The sequence below is a fragment of the Mycetomoellerius zeteki genome, unplaced genomic scaffold (genome assembly GCF_001594055.1).
Source record: "Mycetomoellerius zeteki isolate Tzet28-1 unplaced genomic scaffold, Tzet1.0 scaffold1123, whole genome shotgun sequence".
NCBI lineage: Eukaryota > Metazoa > Arthropoda > Insecta > Hymenoptera > Formicidae > Mycetomoellerius > Mycetomoellerius zeteki.
This window is the reverse complement of record NW_017256044.1, coordinates 9129-29060: the sequence shown is the minus strand read 5'-3', so window position 1 is coordinate 29060 and position 19932 is coordinate 9129. Positions and strand designations below refer to the sequence as shown.

At 30.5% G+C, this 19932-nt stretch overlaps 4 protein-coding genes across 4 annotated transcripts; all 4 read left to right on the top strand.

Annotated features, from left to right (window-relative positions):
• The first annotated feature begins 1958 nt into the window (after positions 1–1958).
• On the top strand, positions 1959–6108 carry LOC108726981 (uncharacterized). Its single transcript, XM_018454850.1, has 4 exons — positions 1959–2090; positions 2221–2307; positions 2378–2480; positions 5981–6108. The coding sequence occupies exons 1-4, from the start codon at positions 1959–1961 to the stop codon at positions 6106–6108; spliced, it is 450 nt and encodes a 149-aa protein (XP_018310352.1).
• A 172-nt stretch (positions 6109–6280) lies between these two features.
• LOC108726972 (uncharacterized) lies at positions 6281–7084 on the top strand. The gene is made up of 3 exons (XM_018454838.1): positions 6281–6688; positions 6817–6903; positions 6974–7084. Exons 1-3 carry the CDS (start codon positions 6281–6283, stop codon positions 7082–7084), a joined length of 606 nt encoding a protein of 201 aa, XP_018310340.1.
• A 1636-nt stretch (positions 7085–8720) lies between these two features.
• On the top strand, positions 8721–9622 carry LOC108726962 (uncharacterized). Its single transcript, XM_018454826.1, has 2 exons — positions 8721–9254; positions 9542–9622. The coding sequence occupies exons 1-2, from the start codon at positions 8721–8723 to the stop codon at positions 9620–9622; spliced, it is 615 nt and encodes a 204-aa protein (XP_018310328.1).
• Positions 9623–10714: 1092 nt separating this feature from the next.
• Positions 10715–12018, top strand: LOC108726952 (uncharacterized). Its single transcript, XM_018454814.1, has 2 exons — positions 10715–11761; positions 11899–12018. Exons 1-2 carry the CDS (start codon positions 10715–10717, stop codon positions 12016–12018), a joined length of 1167 nt encoding a protein of 388 aa, XP_018310316.1.
• Positions 12019–19932: the final 7914 nt, after the last annotated feature.

Here is a 19932-nt window from a genome sequence, read left to right as displayed (position 1 = left end):
TAATAAAAACAAATGGCATAGCATACATTTTCAGTTAATAAAAATAAAATCTAAATAGCATTTATAATGGCGTTTTTATTAAAGATTAAAATGTGGGAGATCATTTTGCCGGACCCTGTACTATAATGTACACTATTCTATTTCGTATATGTACACATAATTTATGAGTCACAATTTCATGTAACATTTTTATATAAACATAACTCTAGATTCCTTTAGAAATCAATGCCTCAAACGGTCTAGCTGGATCTTAATGCTTGTATGATTCTGCGTTAATTTATAAACTATGTACGTATGTAGTCCTTTAAAATGCGCGCCAAATGAATTTTCGATCTTAAATCGCAATCTCTATTAAACTACAGTAATATCACGAGTTAAAATGAGTAGCAATTTAACAATTTGATGCTTTTTCGCATCAGAGAACGATCTTAGTAATGCTGAATGACATATTCAAATATGTAAATAATTAATTCTTATTGCAAGAAATATTACCTCGGCCGAGTGTCGAACCCGGTCTCTTGCATTCCGTGCGAGCGTCGTAAGCTTTTAAACTATCGAGACTTTAGTAATATTCTTCGCAATAATTGACATATGAATAATTGACATATACTTTTTGTATAAAAATATCGCAAGAGTGAGAAATGACGATCGAAGAACGCCATGGTTACTTCCTTACTAACAAAGACTTCTTCAGCTTTATCTCTTTGCTGCACGTAGCATTTGTTGGCAGTTTTAAGTTAAAACTCTCCAAGTATATATAAAACAAAGAATCCACATCAGTTAATACAGGCATTGCAAAGAGAGTGAAAGGGAGAGAAAGAAAGTGAGAGAGAGAGAGAGAGAGAGAGAGAGAGAGAGAGAGAGAGAGAGAGAGAGAGAGAGAGACAAACTTGAATATTTTAGCCAAAAAGCTATTATATCCGTGTTAATTCTAATAATTCAGTGTATTAAATCAATGTATTGACTAATATTTAAGATATAGATTGTGATACAGACTGTTACTCTCATAAAATTTCTATTAATTGTGTTCAGTTCGAAAATTCAAAGAGAGTATGAAGAAAAAATGGCAGCTGTTGCACGCCACGGATTTTCAATCATTAATGTATCCTTGCTTCTTTTATTGTGGTCTTCTTGGAGTATTTCCATACAAGATTAATGCTTCGAATTTCGAGATTTCAAAACCACGCTATATCCTGTCGACCGTGATTATTTGCGTTTCTTTCGCTTTATGCCTGCTGGTCAATCACAGTATTATTATTTCTGAAATAATTACCTTTGGAAGCATAGTTAGAAACTTCGAGGCTGTCTGTTTCCTTACGTTTAATGGTTTGATAATGATACTCACGCATATCTTAAGTAATCCACGAATGCGTTTACTACAGAAAATTTGGGAAATCTCTTCAAAACTTTTACCGTCAAAAACCTATCAGAAGTTATCCAGATTGATCCATACCAAGGACGTCTTGAGTGTCATCTTGATAGCCGTGCAAGAATACGTGTACTTCTCTAAAATTCGATTACTTGAAACAAATCATTGGATTGTTAACTGCCTAATCACAGCACTTATAATATATTTGCTTCAGCTGGAGTTTCATATGAATATGCTGTATGTAAATTGTGTTTGTGTATTAAAAGCCTGTTTCAAAAAAATCAACGACGATCTGAATTACATGCAAAGACTTATGACAAACGACATGAAATCATCTGTTCCTAGTTTAATTTGCTCAACGCAGAGAAATCAAATTTTTTTAATAGAATTGAAAACTTTGATGAAACAATATCTAATGATTAATGAAACTATACAACTGCTAAACATAATCTTCAGCTTGCAACTTCTTGCAACTGCAACCGTGACCTTTATTCAAATTACTCGTGAACTATATGGTTTCATAGTGCACTGGCAAGGTGATTTAATCATTACATTTGATCAGCATTTTCTTGATGTGTTTTCGACAACCATGGTGCATTATGTTATGAAAGTAGTGCTAATTGTATGGGCCTGCGAGACCGGCAAAAATCAAGCCCGAGAGATCAGCACTACTATTTACGACGTACTTAATAATACAAGAGATGAGCAAATCAAAGGCGAGGTAATTTTTTTGAATATATATAGTGTTTATTAACGCAATTTTGTAACTATTAAATCTACTAAAATTCTGTTTAGTAACACTATATCTTTTTCGTTCTTGTATTTAATTGTTATGCGACTTGACGTTGCAGTTGCAGCTCTTTTCTTTGCAAATATTGCATTGCAAAAATATATTTTTGACGAAAGGTCTCGCTATGGACGCGACACTTCTCGTAGCAGTAAGTAATCAACTTGTTGCTTTAATTAATAAAAGATATATTGTTTATATTTTCAATTTCTGTTTTTCAGATGGTGGGTGGCATTACGACATACGTGTTAATTTTGATACAATTTCTAATCGCGGCACATTCTTGTGATGAAACATTTGGAATTAGTATTACAAATAATTCAGGTATATAAAATGAGATACATAATAAAAAAAGAGACTTTTTTATATTTACATCGTATATACATATATATGTTGAAATAAAACGTTCTACTGTATCTATGTTAATTCTGAATTAAATATAAATCGCTATTGCATCTTCTGAGTTTTGTTGAAATATAAAAAGAAATTGTCTTACAGTAATATGTATAGTTTATAATAAACATGTAAACAATTTTATTATTTAAAATATGTTAATTAATTTTAATATAGATATATAATTAGATTAATTCTAATCAATATAATAGCACTGTTATTTTCATTAATTTATTAACTTTTTGTTTGTTTTCCTCAGGGTTGGATAAGTTAACTTTTTTTTTAACTAAATTAAGTTAAAATTATCAGCCTTGAAAATTTAATTTCATTAAAATACAAGTTAACTCATAATAAAATTAAGTGAATTAAAAGTTATGTTAATAAAAAAAGTAATTGAAAAGTTAAAAATTAAATTTGGTTCGATCGAACAACTAAAAAAAAGAAAAGTTTGACCATTTTACATAATTTTTCGTATTTTTCCTTTCTTATTTATTAAAGAATCTGGTTATTTTTGTTCACAAGTAACAATTATACAATGTAAAATTACTAAATTATATACTCATTATCTTCTCGCATTGTGTTTGAGGATTGACTTAAAAAAAATCAAATTAAAAGTTAATAGTTTCTGATAAAATGTAACGAAATTAAGTTAAAAAGTTAAAGTCTAAAATGTAACTAAGTTAAGTTAAAATTAATTAACTTTTTAACTTTTTAACTTAATTTCTATCTTTTTAACTTAGCACTATCCAATCCTGGTTTTCCTTATTCTTTTCATATCAACGTCAATGTTTTTCAACGTATATGGAACACAACTTAACAATTAAAAGAGTAATTAATAGGCAATAAGCCAAGCAGAGAGTCAGTGTTAGTAACTCAAAAATATTACTCTTCATATAAAATTCACATAAAATCGAAATTGTGTTTTATACGTTTCGGCCATTCTCATTTGCTTTAAATTTAATATTCTTTCGTCGAAAATTTCCTATTTTTCCATTTTTTATTCAATAGAAAACTCTATTAGGAGACGCTATTAGCACTATTTGTGTCATTCTATCTTTGTTTTATGTGTAACAACGAAGATAGAATGACAAAAGTAGCGCTAATAGCGTTTCCTCGAACGCACCATATATTTTCAGTCAAAGCGCATTACTTTATTTTATTCAATAAAATTTATGAGTCATATATTACAACAACTTCACGTAATTCTTTTATTTCATCTATTTTAATTCATCTCAAGAGTGAAAAGTGTCAATCGAAGAATGTTATGGTTCATTACTAACAAACGACTTCTTCAACTTTGTTTCTCTATTAAACATAGTATTTGCTGGCAGTTTAAGTTGACACTCATCGAGTGTATATAAAATGAAGAGTCCATATCACAGTTAATGCATGTATTACAAAGAAAGGAACTTAAATATTACATTTCAATAGAAAGCTATTATATTATCTCTATTATTATATTATAATATCTCTATTAATTATAATAGTTCAGTGTATTTATTCAGTGTAGTAACTAATAACCCTTATGATTACAATATAGATTATTCCTCTCCCAAAAATATATGTTAATTATGTTCAGTTTGAAAGTCTAAACACGCACCAAAAGCAAAATGTGGACAAGTATGAGTTAGGGCACGTATAAAAAAATACGTATCTCTCTCTTAAGTTTTCGTGTTTAACAACATATTTCATGGAGAATCTGTTCCGGATAATTGTGAAACTTCCCTTGCAAGTATAAATTGACAACAAAAAATATATGTCAGTATCTAATATCATTTCTAATCCTGCTTGAATGTAGCAAAAATCATTTTATTATAACGACAAAAAGATAATGAACGAATAAAGTACACTAGCAAAAAATATAATAGCATATAACTTGAAAAGTTTAGAGACGATTTTAACAATTCGTCATAGTAAAAATTTAAAATTTAAATTATACTGTTGATTAATATTAAAGTTAATTATGATTATTATGTCCAGACACTACTTAACTCGAAATTAAAGTATGCGATGTTTTTTTGACCAAAAAATTGACAAAGGTATTATGAAATCTGATACATATTTATAATAATAAATCCGAATTAATAATTTTTTGCATTTACAGAGCAAGAGGAAGAGATAAAGAGAAAAAATACAAAACTAAAAGTCATTAATATATAAATGAACGTTTTATTAGAATTACTGTTCATACAAATGTTACACAATCTATAATGTACACAATTCTATTTTGTATATGTACACATAATTTATGAATCACAATTTCACGTAATACTTTTGTATAAACACAACTTCTAGAAATCAATGCCATAAATGGTCTAACTGGATTTGAAGTGTGTGTTTGCACGATTCTGTATGAATTTATATACTATATATGAAGTCCTTTAAAATGCGGGCCAAAATGATTTTTCGATCTTGAAACGCAAACTCTACTAAACTACCGCAGTAAGATCGCAAGTTAAATTGACTAGCAATTTAACAATTTGATGCTTTTTCACATCTTAGAACGATCTTAATGCTGAGTGACATTAAATTCTGTAAATAATTAATTTTTAGTACGAGAAATATTACCTTGGGTGTCGAACACAGATCTCTTGCATTCCGTGCGAGCGTCTTATGCCTTTAGATCGAAGCCTTAATAATATTCTTCGCAATAATTGGCATATGAATAATTGACATATACTTTTTGTATAAACATCGCAAGAATGAGATATGCCGATCGAAGAACGCCATGGTTACTATTCTTACTAACAAAGGCTTCTTCAGCTTTGCTACACATAGCATTTGCTGGCAGTTTTAAGTTAAAACTCACTGAGTGTACGAGTATATGAAATGAAAAATCCAAATCATAGTTAATACAGGATACAGGCATTGCAAAGAGAGAGAAAGAAACAGAAAGAGAGAGAGAGAGAGAGAGAGAGAGAGAGAGAGAGAGAGAGAGGGAGTGAGAGAGAGGGGGGAGAGAGAAACGAACCTAAATATTACACTTAGCCGAGTATTAATTCAATGTATTGACTAATATTTAAGATATAGATTGTGATACAGACTGTTACTCTCCTAAAAATTTTTACTAATTGTGTTTAGTTCGAAAATTCAAAAAGAAAATGAAGAATAGATGGCAGCTGTTGCACGCCACGGATTTTCAATCCTTAATGTATCCTTGCTTCTTTTATTGTGGTATTCTTGGAATATTTCCATATAAAATCAATGCTTCGAATTTCGAGATTTCGAAACCACGCTATATCCTATCGATCGTGATTATCTGCGTTTCCTCCATTATATGCCTATTAGTCAATCACGGTATTATTATTTCTAAAGTAATTACTCTTGGAAGCATAGTTAGAGACTTTGAGGCTGTCTGTTTCCTTACGTTTAATGGTTTGATAATGATACTCACGCATATCTTAAGTAATCCACGAATGCGTTTACTACAGAAAATTTGGGAAATCTCTTCAAAACTTTTACCGTCAAAAACCTATCAGAAGTTATCCAGATTAATCCATACCAAGGACGTCTTGAGTGCCATCTTGATAGCCGTGCAAGAATACCTGTATTTCTCTAAAATTCGATTACTTGAAACAAATCTTTGGATTGTTAACTGCCTAATCACAGCATTTATAATATATTTGCTTCAGCTGGAGTTTCATATGAATATGCTGTATGTAAATTGTGTTTGTGTATTAAAAGCCTGTTTCAAAAAAATCAACGACGATCTGAATTACATGCAAAAACTCATGACAAACGACATGAGATCATCTGTTCCTAGTTTAATTTGCTCAACGCAGAGAAATCAAATTTTTTTAATAGAATTGAAAACTTTGATGAAACAACATCTAATGATTAACGAAACTGTACAACTGCTAAACATAATCTTCAGCTTGCAACTTCTTGCAACTGCAACCGTGACCTTTATTCAAATTACTCGTGAACTATATGATTCCATAGTGCACTGGCAAGGTGATTTAATCATTACTTTTGATCAGCATTTTCTTGATGCGTTTTCGACAACCATGGTGCATTATGTTATGAAAGTAGTGCCAATTGTATGGGCCTGTGAGACCGGCAAAAATCAAGCCCGAGAGATCAGCACTACCATTTACGACGTACTTAATAATACAAGAGATGAGCAAATCAAAGGCGAGGTAATTTTTTTGAATATATATAGTGTTTATTAACGCAATTTTGTAACTATTAAATCTACTAAAATTATGTTTAGTAACTATATCTTTTTCGTTCTTGTATTGAATTATTATGCGACTTGACGTTGCAGTTGCAACTCTTTTCTTTGCAAATACTGCATTGCAAAAATACATTTTTGACGAAAGGTCTCGCTATGGACGCGACACTTCTCGTAGCAGTAAGTAATCAACTTGTTGCTTTAATTAATAAAACATATATTGTTTATATTTTAAATTTCTGTTTTTCAGATGGTGGGTGGTATTACGACATACATGTTAATTTTGATACAATTTCTATTCGCGGCACATTCTTGTGATGAAACATTTGGAATTAGTATTACAAATAATTCAGTTATATAAAATGAGATACATAATAAAAAGAGAGACTTTTTTATATTTACATCATATATACATACATATGTTGAAATAAAACGTTCTACTGTATCTGTGTTAATAGTGAATTAAATATAAATCGCATCTTCCGAGTTTTGTTGAAATATTTAAAGAGGAATTGTTTTGCAGTAATATGTATTTTATGGATTACAATAAACATGTAAACAATTTTATTATATAACATATGTTAATTAATTTTAATATAGATATATAGTTAGATTAATTCTAATCAATATAATAGCACTGTTATTCTCATTATTAAATTATTACACATTTTATTTGTTTTCCTTATTCTTTTCGTATCAACGTCAATGTTTCTCAATGTATATGCATCACAATTTAATAGTTAGATAAGTAATTAATAGGCAATATGCCAAGCAGAAAATCAGTGTTAGTAACTTAAAAATATACTCTTCACATGAAATCAAAATTATGTTTTAAACGTTTTGGCCATTCTCATTTGCTGCAACAAGTTTAATACTTTTTCGTCGAAAATTTCCTTCTTTTCCATTTTTTTTCGATACAAAACTCATTACCTGTCGTGACGTGTGATTTGTCTTTGAGTCTACACAACACATACTAACACCTATCGAGCGACATAAACAAATTATTTGAAAGAGAATTGTTTTGTTTTAATTTATGATAGGCTATATTTCCAGTCAAGGCGTATTACTCTGTTTTATTCAATAAAATTTATGAGTCATAAATTACAATAATTTCACGTAATTCTTGTATTTCTGTTTTAATTCATCTGAAGAGTGAAAAGTGTCGATCGAAAAACCATGGTTACTTCATTACTAACAAACGGCTTCTTCAACTTTATTTGTCTATTAAACATAGTATTTGCTAGCAGTTTAAGTTGAAACTCATCGAGTGTATATAAAAAAATAAAGAATTCACAGTTAATGCACGTGTTACATAGAGAAGAACTTTAATATTACATTTCAATGGAAAACTATTATTCTGTATTAATTCTAATAATTCAGTGTATTCATTCAGAGAGTGTACTAATTAATAACACTTAGGATTACAATATAGACTATTCCTCTCACAAAAATATTTGCTAATTATGTTCAGTTCGAAAATCTAAACACGCGCCAAAGGCAAAATGTGTAAAAAATGGCAAGTGTTTCGTGCCACAGATTTTCAATCCTTGATGTATCCCAACTTTATCATAAGTAAAATTCTTGGAATATTTCCATACAAGATCAATGCGTCGACCTTCGAGATTTCTAAACCGTGCTACATCATGTCGACCGTGATTATTTGCATTTACTGCAGTTTTTATTTGCTACTCATCCACAAGATTATTATTTCTAAAATATTTTCCTTTGGAGACGTAACGAGGACTCTTGAGTATTTGTGTTTTTTTACGCTCGGCGGTTTGATGGCGATTGTCACATACATTTTGAGCAAACCACGAATGCACTTGCTACAGAACATTTTAAACATCTCTTCAAAACTATCTACGGAATCATATGAGAAATTGTCTAGATGGATTCACATCAAGGACATCTTCGGTGTCATTATGCTAGTCGTGCAAGAATATATGTATTTCTCTAAAGTGCAAATATTTGAAAAGAATTATTGGAGCGCCCTAATCATGACAATTGTGATATATTTGGTTCTGTTGGAGTTTCAGATGAATATGTTACATGTAAATTGTGTTTGTGTATTAAAGGCCTGTTTCAAAAAAATCAACGACGATTTAACTCATATGTATACACGTATGATAAACGATGAAAAATTACCTGTTTCCAATTTAATTTGCCACATGCCGAGAAATCAATTTTTTTTGGCAGAACTCAAATCTTTGATGAAACAATATTTGATATTAACCGAAACAGTACAAATGCTAAACATAATCTTCAGCCTGCAACTTCTTGCTATTGTAATCTTGTCCTTCATTGAAATTACTGTTGAACTGTATTTTTATCTAGTGCGCTGGCAAGGTGAGGTACTTATTACTTTTGACAAGCACCTTCTTGATGCGTTCTTGACATCTATGGTGCATTATATTATAAAAGTAACGTTTATTGTCTGGGCTTGCGAGACTGGCAAGAATGAAGCCCAAAAGATCAGTTCTACTATTTACGATGTACGTAACAGCATAAGAGATAAACAAATAAAAAACGAGGTAATTTTTTTTAATATATGGTGTTTATCAACATGCGATTTTTTAACTATTAAAGCTACTGAAATTGCATTTAATAATACTATTTCTTTCCGTTTTCTTACATTTAATTATTTTGCAATCTGACGTTACAGTTAAAATTCTTTTCTTTACAAATACTACATTGCAAAAATACATTTTCAACAAAAGGTCTCACTGTCGACGCGACGCTTCTCGCAGCAGTAAGTGATCAATTTGCTGCTATAACTGATAAAAGATGTACTATTTATATTTAAATTATTGTTTTTCAGATGGTGGGTGGTATCACAACATACATTTTAATTTTGATACAATTTCTGATCACGACACATTCTTGCGATGAAAATCTGTAATTAATGTTACATAAACAATTTCGTTGTATAATAGAAAATATATTGATAAAAAAAACAAAGATTGCTTTTAGAATCGCTCATATATAAATGTATTAAAACAGAATTTTTTCTTATGTGCATGTTCTAAAATATCTATTATTAACATGATATAAGACTTATATTGTTAGGCCTAGATTAAGGGGGGAGTTAAGGGGGCCACAGCCCCCGGCTCTTAAACCAGCTCTAAATCGTTCTACAATGATTGATATTAGTTTATTAATATAAATATAAGTAACAGTAACTTTTATTTAAATTGTATAAATTTTTTTGTGTTATTAAAACTTTTAATTATTACAAGTGACTTCTCATTTTAGAGCGGTCAATTTATATGTAGACACTTTTATTATGATATAATAAAATATCTTGTATATGGAGAATATAAACATGGACTTTGAAAATAGACAGTCATTAGCAAATAGGTAATCGTTATAAAAGCATTTTTGAGAGCGATTCACATGATAATGTCGTTTGCTGTTTCATATGTGCACATATTATTCGCAAGTCATATGTCGTACCAATTACATAATTTACATATTGTTCCTTTATAAAGAAATAACAATTGCCGATCGAAAAATGCCATGGTAACATATTATGCCAAACAAAGTATCTTTTTAGTTTTACGTCATTACGAGATAGAAAATGTAGCCAGGTGGGGCATGGATCTTTCCTCTTTTTGACGTGGAATTTCACGTGACCTCATCACGTGATCGTTCGGAATCTCACCCACCAGTAGTATGTGGTGAAGAGAGCCGGCGACATCACGTGATGAGATTACGTGAGAATCCATGCCACAAAGAGGGGAGATCTATGTTCCACGAATTAGCAATTATATTCGCAGTTTTGAAATTATATTTGTCGAGTGAACATTGACGACGAGAATTTCATATCGATTTATGTAGTCAGAAAAACGAAAGTAGATTGTACTTATAGAAAAGGAGCTTCGTTGTCACATTTATATTTATATCAAAATGTATTAATAACGTAATTATTAATTTACAAATTGTAGTTCAGAGTATATCGTTTGTTAGTGACAAATCATCGATTATGTTCAATATGTCATCGAGTTTCCAAGGAGAATCCAGAGGCAAAGAAAAAAAAGCAGAATGGCGATTGTTCCAAGCCAAGGACTTTCAATCCTTGATGTACCCTTGCTTCGCTTTGTGTCGTATCTTAGGAATATTTCCGTATAAAATCAATGCTACGAGTTTTGAAATTTCAAAACCATACCTCATTCTGTTGATCGTTATTGTCTGCCCTTGTAGCATTTGGTCATTGATAACATTGCACAATTCTTCCATTCTTGAAAAAATTGATATGTTGTATATACCTCAGACTCTTGTGCATATCTGTTTTTTAGTGCTTGGCAATTTCATAATAATTGTCACGTTTATTCTAACAGTTCCACGAATGCGCTTGCTTCAGACTATACTGAAGATCTCTTCAAGATTGCCCTCAGAATCATATGATAAATTATCTAAACTGATCCACACTAAGGACATCATCGGTTTCTTTTATTCAATTGGAATCGCACTAATGCTCATATTCTTACTGCCAATGAATCGCTTATTTGAATTGTACATCATGGCAGTGATATTCCAAATGAATATGCTGTACGTAAATTGTGTTTGTGTATTAAAAGCATGTTTTACAAGAATGAACGACAATTTGATGAGCATTAGAAGATTCATTGCAAATAATGAGCCAAGCGTCCCTAGAATAAACTATCACAATCACAGAAATATGTTTCTGATCATGGAACTCAAGGCTTTAAAGAAGCAACATTTGACGACCAGTGATACAGTACGGATGTTAAACGTAATCTTCAGTTTACAGCTTCTTGCTACAGTAGTCATAATCTTTTCTACCGTCACTATCTGTTTATACTACTACATACTATCATCGAAAAGTATTTTTGTGAACATGAATTTTTTTGAGATGGTATTGTCTCATGTATATTTCCTACTATACATGGCATACTTTTTTATAAAAATTCTATTGATAGTATGGGCCTGCGAAACGGGGAAACATCAAGCTCAACAAATCAGTACTTCCATTCATGATGTATTTAACATTACCACTGATGAGAAAATCAAAGATGAGGTAGTATATTGAAGAAACATCGAATTTTTACATTTTTTTTTAAATTCAGAATATCTTGTGTGGCTAATTTTTGTTAAACGAAATTGTATTCATAATTATGTTTTCCAATCTTACATTTAACGATTTTGTAATTGCAGTTACAAATATTTTCTTTACAAGTACTTCATTGCGATAATACATTTTCCGCAAAAGGTTTTACTATAGACGCGAAGCTTCTCGCTGCGGTGAGTGATGTATCGTACGCTTTTGTTAATTAATAATTCTGATTTCTAATATATATATATATATAAATTAATAGGATATGCATTGTTTCTTTTCTTAATTTTGTTTTTAGATAGTAAGCAGCGTCAGCGTGTACGTAATAATATTATTTCAATTCATGTATATATCATATTCTTGCGTGGAAAAGACAGCAAACAGTACAGGAGAAATTTAATTAAAAAAAGATATATAACAAAATAAACAAATGCGTTTTTAAATATTAAAAAGAATTGATTCCTATGGATTAAATTTTATATATTTATGTTGATGTGAGTAGTAATCGCTTAACTCTTTCTGTTTATACACATATATGTACATACTCATATAAGAACAAAAATGTACTATATAAATCTTATCAATAAAAATCTTGTGTTAAATTTTTATGAATACTAAATCGAAAAGAAAATTTTAATAATAAGAATTTTTCATAATAAGAAAAAATTTTAATGTTCCATTTGCTCAAATATATTGTATAATAAATTGGTTTTCATAACGAAAATAGAGAGAAAGAGAGAGAATTTTCGAATTGAACAATCATCATTAATGGATTTCTGTATTTGATGCAATATTATACGGTCAGTGTACAATGTCCTCTACTTTATATGTGCACAAATAATACATTTATTAGTTGTATATTAAGACAATTTCATATAAGCTTTTAGCACCATGGTTACTTCATGACTAACAAATGTCTTCTTCAGTATTCTGCTTTATATAATACCGTTGACAGTTTTCAATTGAAACTCATTGCAAGTGTATATAAGACGTAAAGTCCACGTCACATTTTACACACTTGATACAAAGAGATCAACTTATACATTACATAGAAAAACATTTGCATTAGTACTACAGTGTATTGATTAATAACATTTAAGATGTGTGTTATGATATAGACTGTTAATATTCTAGAAATTTCAATTAATTGTGTTTGGTTTGAAAAACCCAAGGATACATCAAAGGAAAAATGTGGAAAAGATGGTGGCTATTACAGGCCATGGACTTTCAATCCTTAATGTGTCCTTGTTTCATCATTGGTCGCATACTCGGAATGTTTCCCTATAAAGTCAATGCTTCGACTTTCGAGGCTTCAAAACCATGCTACATCCTATCGACCATAGTTATCTGCATTTGCGGCATTTATGACATAAGCCTCATTCACACTATTATTTATGAAGTTAATTTGGGAGACATGACCAAAAATCTTGAGGCTATCTTTTACTATATGTGTAGCGGTTTCATCTTGATCATTACACATATCTTGAGCGGTCCGCGAATGCGCTTACTACAAACTATTTTGAAGATCTCTTCGAAATTACCCTCGAAGTCATATCAAAAGCTGTCCAGATTTATCCATGTTAAGGATATCTTCGGTACAATATCCGTGATTGTGCAAATATGTATGTATTTTCCTAAAGCAGAAATGTTTAATTTTTTGAGTGTCCTGGCCAGAGTATTCACAGTGTATTACCTCCTTGTGGTATTTCAAACAAATATGTTGTATATAAATTGTGTTTACGTATTAAATGCTTGTTTCAAGAATATTAATGATAATCTGACGAATATACAAGGGCGCATGGTAAACGATACAAGACCATCATGTGTCCCCATGTTGATGGGCCACATAAAGAGGATTATGCTAATAGAAATTAAGGCCCTGGAGAAGCGACATCTGATGCTTAGCGATGTAGTGCAAATGATGAACAAAGTCTTCAATCTGCAACTCATTGCTACTGTGGTTATAATCTTTTCTAATATAACTTTTGAATTGTACTTCTATATAGTGCGCTGGCAAGATGGGATACTCATTATTAGTTTTAATAATCCGTTTTTTGACAAATTTTTAATGACTGTAATATATCACGTTACACAAATGATGTTACTTGTGTGGATCTGCGAGACCGGAAAGAATCAGGCTCATCAGACTCGTACCACTATTCATGATCTACTTAACAGCACTAGCGATAAACAAATTAAAGACGAGGTAATAAAAATTGTAATTTTATTTGCATATATTTAATTTATTTATATATTTTTCTGAAAATGTATTTACGTTAATTTTTTCAAACATTAAATTTATCGAGTTACAATTGCGTTTTTCAATTTTACATCTTCATTCTTGCATTTATTACTTTGAGATCTAACATTGCAGTTGCGGCTGTTTTCTTTACAATTATTGCATTACGATAACACTTTTTCGGCAAAAGGTCTCAATGTAGATGCGTCGCTTTTCGCAAAAGTAAGTAATGAAATTATTTGGTTTAATTAATAATCCACATTGTTTACATTTTATTGTTGTTTTCAGTTTATGGGTGGCATCACGACATACATGTTGATATTGATACAATTCTTGATTACATCTCATTCTTGCGACAGAAAGTCAATATTACATAAGTAATCCAATTATATAAAAGGGATAATCAAAGAATAGAATACGATTTATATATATATATATTTGTATAGTTCCTTATATAAGAAAGAAATATTATATAAAAGGAGCTCCGACAATTTTTGTTATTATTATATTATGATAATATATTATATCATATTTAGAAGAAAGAAGTCTACTTAATTTTTTTAATGCATCTCCTATATATACCTAATGCTTGCAACTTAATTAAACTTAATACTTTACGAATTTTGTATCAATATATTTTAGGTTTAGAATACATCAACAACTGTATCAATTCTTAACACAAATTGATATTTGTACGATCTAGTGGAATGAAAATGGGTAATATATCATATTAAGAATAAATAATCGTTAATAATGATTAATGTGATAATTATTTTAACTATTTTTCGAGCATCACTTTGATCTCTAAACAGAATATAAAAGTAATATGAGAAGAATGGAATAAAAAAAAATGTTTCACAAATTTATACTGATTATAAAAGATAAACAACAATACAGCAATATATAATATTTATACATAACTGTCGCTAGATTTTGTAATCCAAGTTCAAAGTAAGGAATTACAGAGTCATGTGTGTGGAGCGAAAGATGTATGAAGAAGATTGTAAAAAAAGGAAATTGTAAGAAAAAAGAAAGCTTTACAAAAAAATGACACTAGGCTTTTCATTATGCACTATAAGACCTAAAGGATTTTTAAAGCTTCTGTTAATTCATTACTATCTCAGATTATGATGTCAGAAACGAGAAAACAATACAAATTCTTGTAAAAAGAATTATACCTGTATAGAAGAAACATTTTTTAATAAAATAACATTTACAATCAATTGACTTAGAAAATGTATTGAAAACTTCTGAAGAGAAATTAAATCATATTCATTTCTAAATACTATCAATTTGAGAGTTTATCATAGTTGTGACTAGCTGATTTCATTTTTGATTGTGCATGATTAATTTTTTTTCACATGGATATTTATTAATTAACATAACAAAAGAAGAATTTTCAATATATTTTGCAAGTCAATTTTATCAATTATAAGCTTTAGCGAAACATATTTCTGTATTAAAATATTGCAAAAATTTTGGTTGTGTATTATCTTGCTAACGTCACAATCTGAGTAGCTATGAAAGAATAGAAGTAATATCTTAATAAATTAAAAATAAAGACATATTTTTCTAACAGAGAAAAATTCTAATAAATATTAATAGTATTAATTTTAATCTTAAAAAAATATCTTCCTATTTACCTTTAAATTGTTTGACAAACAATCAACACCTACAATTTTTACACATATTTATAAATTATATTTCTTTATGATTATTTATTAAAATAATAAAATATATATATTTTTGAATGATATCAAATCATATAATTATATAAATATCAGGTGGTTGCATATGAAACCGCCCATTTTTGAGCGAAAGAAAATACAATGATATGTCCACATTTAAGGAGATGCTAAAGTCGTCCTACTTTACCATCATTTCCATTCGGTGAAAAATCTCCGAATTGGATTTACGGATTGCAAAATTATTATTACAGAATTAAAGTACGCACAAACAGGACTTCAGCTGCAGTGGATTTCACGAGAAAATCGAAAAAAAGTTAAAAAATTCACTTACTTTTGGCTCGTACAGCTGTCAGGTATGTATTTGCTTGATACAAGAATTTTATAGTCTATATTTTGAAAATAAGCGTGCAGCTGATGTGACATTACTGGAAAGAACGATACCGAGTTTGTAGAACTAAGATTGAAAGTCTAGAAGAAAAGTATTTTCACCGAATAGAAAATACGTGTTTACGGATGCTTTGCGAAGACTGGGAATGTCAACAGAACCGAAATTCCGTGTAGTAGTAGTTGCGCGGTCTTGCGATAGATGGTGCTGGGATATGTTAGATAAGGACAGATGTATGTGTTTGAGTGAGACAGAACGATATATTGTATAATATAATGTAAGAAATGAATCAAATATGTCACTATTATCGAATTTGGAATTAAAAAAGTCTGCACTATTGACCTCGATCAAGTTCGGTAATCAGTTTAGGATCCTCTTAAGACTTCAGCCAACTCCACCAGCGTTTGACTCGAGTCTTCGTCCAATAATGCGTCCAATTCCGTGTCCTCAAATTTTTTGGATAGTTTTCCGCGGTCCTTGTTGGTCATAGAGAAATCATCACTTTGGAAGTGGCGGAAACACTCTTTGCACATTGTACTCGATGGAGCATGTTCGGCATACACTTCCTCTAGCAAACGATGCGTTTCCGCGGGCGATTTCTTTATCAGGAAATAATGAAGCATAGCGCACTTCCCGTAAATGTGATTTATTTGGAACGAAACTTGCCATTGTAAACACAATCAAAATAGATGATGTTAACGCGTTGCACAAATGTCATCTATGGCGTTTTGGCGGGACTCTATAGATCTGTCATCATGTGTATTGCCAGCTTTCAATTCGAAGAAATAGTGTACTTAACGCCATTTATTGCCAATAGGTGATTTCATATGTAACCACCCAATAAATAATTTATTTTGCTTAACTTATGTTTGTTCTTATAAATATCATCTTTCATCGAAGATAATATAGTTACATCTAAATTGGATTAAATATTTAACTTCGAAGAACAAATCATACAACACATTGCCTATACTGTTAGCAAACTGAGTTTTATATATAATATAATAATTCGACTAAGTTTTTCAACGATGTTATGTAATTAGCTCATTATTATAATAATATCATTTGCGTCTGACAACATACTATTTTATGTTACTGATCTTCAACAGGAGAGCTACAATGATTGATATTAGTTTATTAATACAGATATAAACAACTGATGTGACTATTTTTTAAATTGTATAAATTTTTTCTCGTTATAATAAACCTTTTAATTGTTACAAGTGACTTCTCATTTTAGAGGAGTTTTATATACCTATATACTATTTTATTGTGGTATAATAAAATATTTTATATATGGAATGTAAAAACATAGACTTTGAAATAGACAGTCATTAGCAAATAGGTAATCATTATAAAAGCATTTTTGAAAGATATTCACATGACAATGTCGTTTAATGTTTCATGTGTGCACATATTATTGGCGAGTCTCTCTCTCTCTCTCTCTCTCGCTCTCTCCCGTATGTCGCATCAATTACATAATTTACATATTATTCCTTTATAAAGAAATGACAATTGCCGATCGAAAAATGCCATGGTTACATAATGCCAAACAAAGTATCTTTTTAAATTTATGTCATTACGAAATAGAAAGTGTAATGCCTAATTCAGACTGGACATAGCAAGCGTCAAGCAGCAGAGCAGCAACCAATCAGCAAGGCGGTATTTTTTACACCACTATAAAACTCGTCTCGTTGATTGGTTACTGCTCTGCTGCTTAATGCTTGCTGCGTCCAGTCTGAACTAGGCATAACCTGGTGGGACATGGATCTTTCCTCTCCCTGACGTGGAATCTCACATGACCTCATCACGTGATCTTTCGGAATCTCACCTACCAATAGCATGTAGTGAATAGAGCCCGCGAAATCACGTGATGAGATTACGTGGATTCCACGCTACAAAGAGGGGAGATATATGTCCTACGAATTAACAATTATAATTGCAGTTTTGAAATTAAATTTGTCGAGTGAACATTGACGATGAGAATTCCATATTGATTTACGTACCCACAAAAACGAAACTAACGAAAAGATTATGTTTATAAAAAAGAAGCTTTGTTGTCACAATTATATTTATAGCAAAATGTATTAATAACGTAATACGTATTAATTTACAAATTGTTGTTCATGGTATATTGTTTGCTTGTGACAAATCATTGATTATGTTCAATTTGTCATCGAGTTTCCAAGGAGAATCCAGAGGCAAAGAAAAAAAAGCAGAATGGCGATTGTTCCAAGCCAAGGACTTTCAATCCTTGATGTACCCTTGCTTCGCTTTGTGTCGTATCTTAGGAATATTTCCGTATAAAATCAATGCTACGAGTTTTGAAATTTCAAAACCATATCTCATTCTATTGATCGTTGTTGTCTGCCCTTGTAGCATTTATTCATTGATAATAGTGTACAATTCTTCCATTCTTGAAAAAGTTGATATGATAATTTTACCCCAGATTCTTGCGCATAATTGTACCTTAGTGACTGGCAATTTCATAATAATTGTCACGTTTATTCTAACAGTTCCACGAATGCGTTTGCTTCAGACTATATTGAAGATCTCTTCAAGGTTGCCTTCGGAATCATATGAGAAGTTATCTAAACTGATCCACGCTAAGGATATCATCGGTTTCTTTTATTCAGTTGGGATATCAATGCTCATATCCACATTTCCAATGCATCGTTTGTTCGATATATACATCAATGTAGTGGTATTTCATATGGATATGCTGTACGTGAATTGTGTTTGTGTATTAAAAGCATGTTTTACAAGAATGAACGACAATCTGATGAGCATGAAAAGATTCATTGCAAACAATGAGCCACGCGTCCCTAGATTGAACTATTACAATCAGAGAAATCCGTTTTTGATCTTGGAACTCAAGGCATTAAAGAGGCAACACTTGAATATCAATGATGCAGTACAGATGTTAAACGTAATCTTCAGTTTACAGCTTCTTGCTACAGTAGCCATGACTTTCTCTACCATCACCATCTCTTTATACTTCTACATACTAGCATCGAAATATGTAATAATGGAAATGGATTTTTGGATGAGTGTAACATTTCATGCGTATTTTCTACTATACATGGCATACTTTTTTATAAAAATACTATTAATAGTATGGGCCTGCGAGACGGGTAAAGCTCGAGCTCAACAAATCAGAACTTCCATTCATGATGTATTTAACGTTACCACCGATGAGAAAATCAAAGATGAGGTAGTATATTAAATTATCGAATTTTTATATTTCTTTTAAATTGTTTCAAAGTATCTTGTGTACTTAATTTTTGTTAAACCAAATTGTATTCATAATTATATTTTTCAATATTATATTTAACGATTTTGTGATTGCAGTTACAACTATTTTCTTTACAAGTACTTCATTGCGATAATACATTTTCCGCAAAAGGTTTTACTATAGACGCGAAGCTTCTCGCTGCGGTGAGTGATGTATCGTACGCTTTTGTTAATTAATAATTCTGATTTCTAATATATATATATATATAAATTAATAGGATATGCATTGTTTCTTTTCTTAATTTTGTTTTTAGATAGTAAGCAGCGTCAGCGTGTACGTAATAATATTATTTCAATTCATGTATATATCATATTCTTGCGTGGAAAAGACGGCAAACAGTACAGGAGAAATTTAATTAAAAAAAGATATATAACAAAATAAACAAATGCGTTTTTAAATATTAAAAAGAATTGATTCCTATGGATTAAATTTTATATATTTATGTTGATGTGAGTAGTAATCGCTTAACTCTTTCTGTTTATACACATATATGTACATACTCATATAAGAACAAAAATGTACTATATA

What these genes read in the sequence shown, in the direction of transcription:
- LOC108726981 (XM_018454850.1), top strand. Translation starts at nt 1,959, where the DNA reads ATGGTGCATTATGTTATGAAAGTAGTGCTAATTGTATGGGCCTGCGAG. An exon ending in ATGAGCAAATCAAAGGCGAG is followed by an intron (nt 2,091 to 2,220) that starts GTAATTTTTTTG and finishes TTGACGTTGCAG; the next exon opens with TTGCAGCTCTTTTCTTTGCA. An exon ending in ACGCGACACTTCTCGTAGCA is followed by an intron (nt 2,308 to 2,377) that starts GTAAGTAATCAA and finishes TCTGTTTTTCAG; the next exon opens with ATGGTGGGTGGCATTACGAC.
- LOC108726972 (XM_018454838.1), top strand. Translation starts at nt 6,281, where the DNA reads ATGACAAACGACATGAGATCATCTGTTCCTAGTTTAATTTGCTCAACG. An exon ending in ATGAGCAAATCAAAGGCGAG is followed by an intron (nt 6,689 to 6,816) that starts GTAATTTTTTTG and finishes TTGACGTTGCAG; the next exon opens with TTGCAACTCTTTTCTTTGCA. An exon ending in ACGCGACACTTCTCGTAGCA is followed by an intron (nt 6,904 to 6,973) that starts GTAAGTAATCAA and finishes TCTGTTTTTCAG; the next exon opens with ATGGTGGGTGGTATTACGAC.
- LOC108726962 (XM_018454826.1), top strand. Translation starts at nt 8,721, where the DNA reads ATGACAATTGTGATATATTTGGTTCTGTTGGAGTTTCAGATGAATATG. An exon ending in ATAAACAAATAAAAAACGAG is followed by an intron (nt 9,255 to 9,541) that starts GTAATTTTTTTT and finishes ATTGTTTTTCAG; the next exon opens with ATGGTGGGTGGTATCACAAC.
- LOC108726952 (XM_018454814.1), top strand. Translation starts at nt 10,715, where the DNA reads ATGTCATCGAGTTTCCAAGGAGAATCCAGAGGCAAAGAAAAAAAAGCA. An exon ending in ATGAGAAAATCAAAGATGAG is followed by an intron (nt 11,762 to 11,898) that starts GTAGTATATTGA and finishes TTGTAATTGCAG; the next exon opens with TTACAAATATTTTCTTTACA.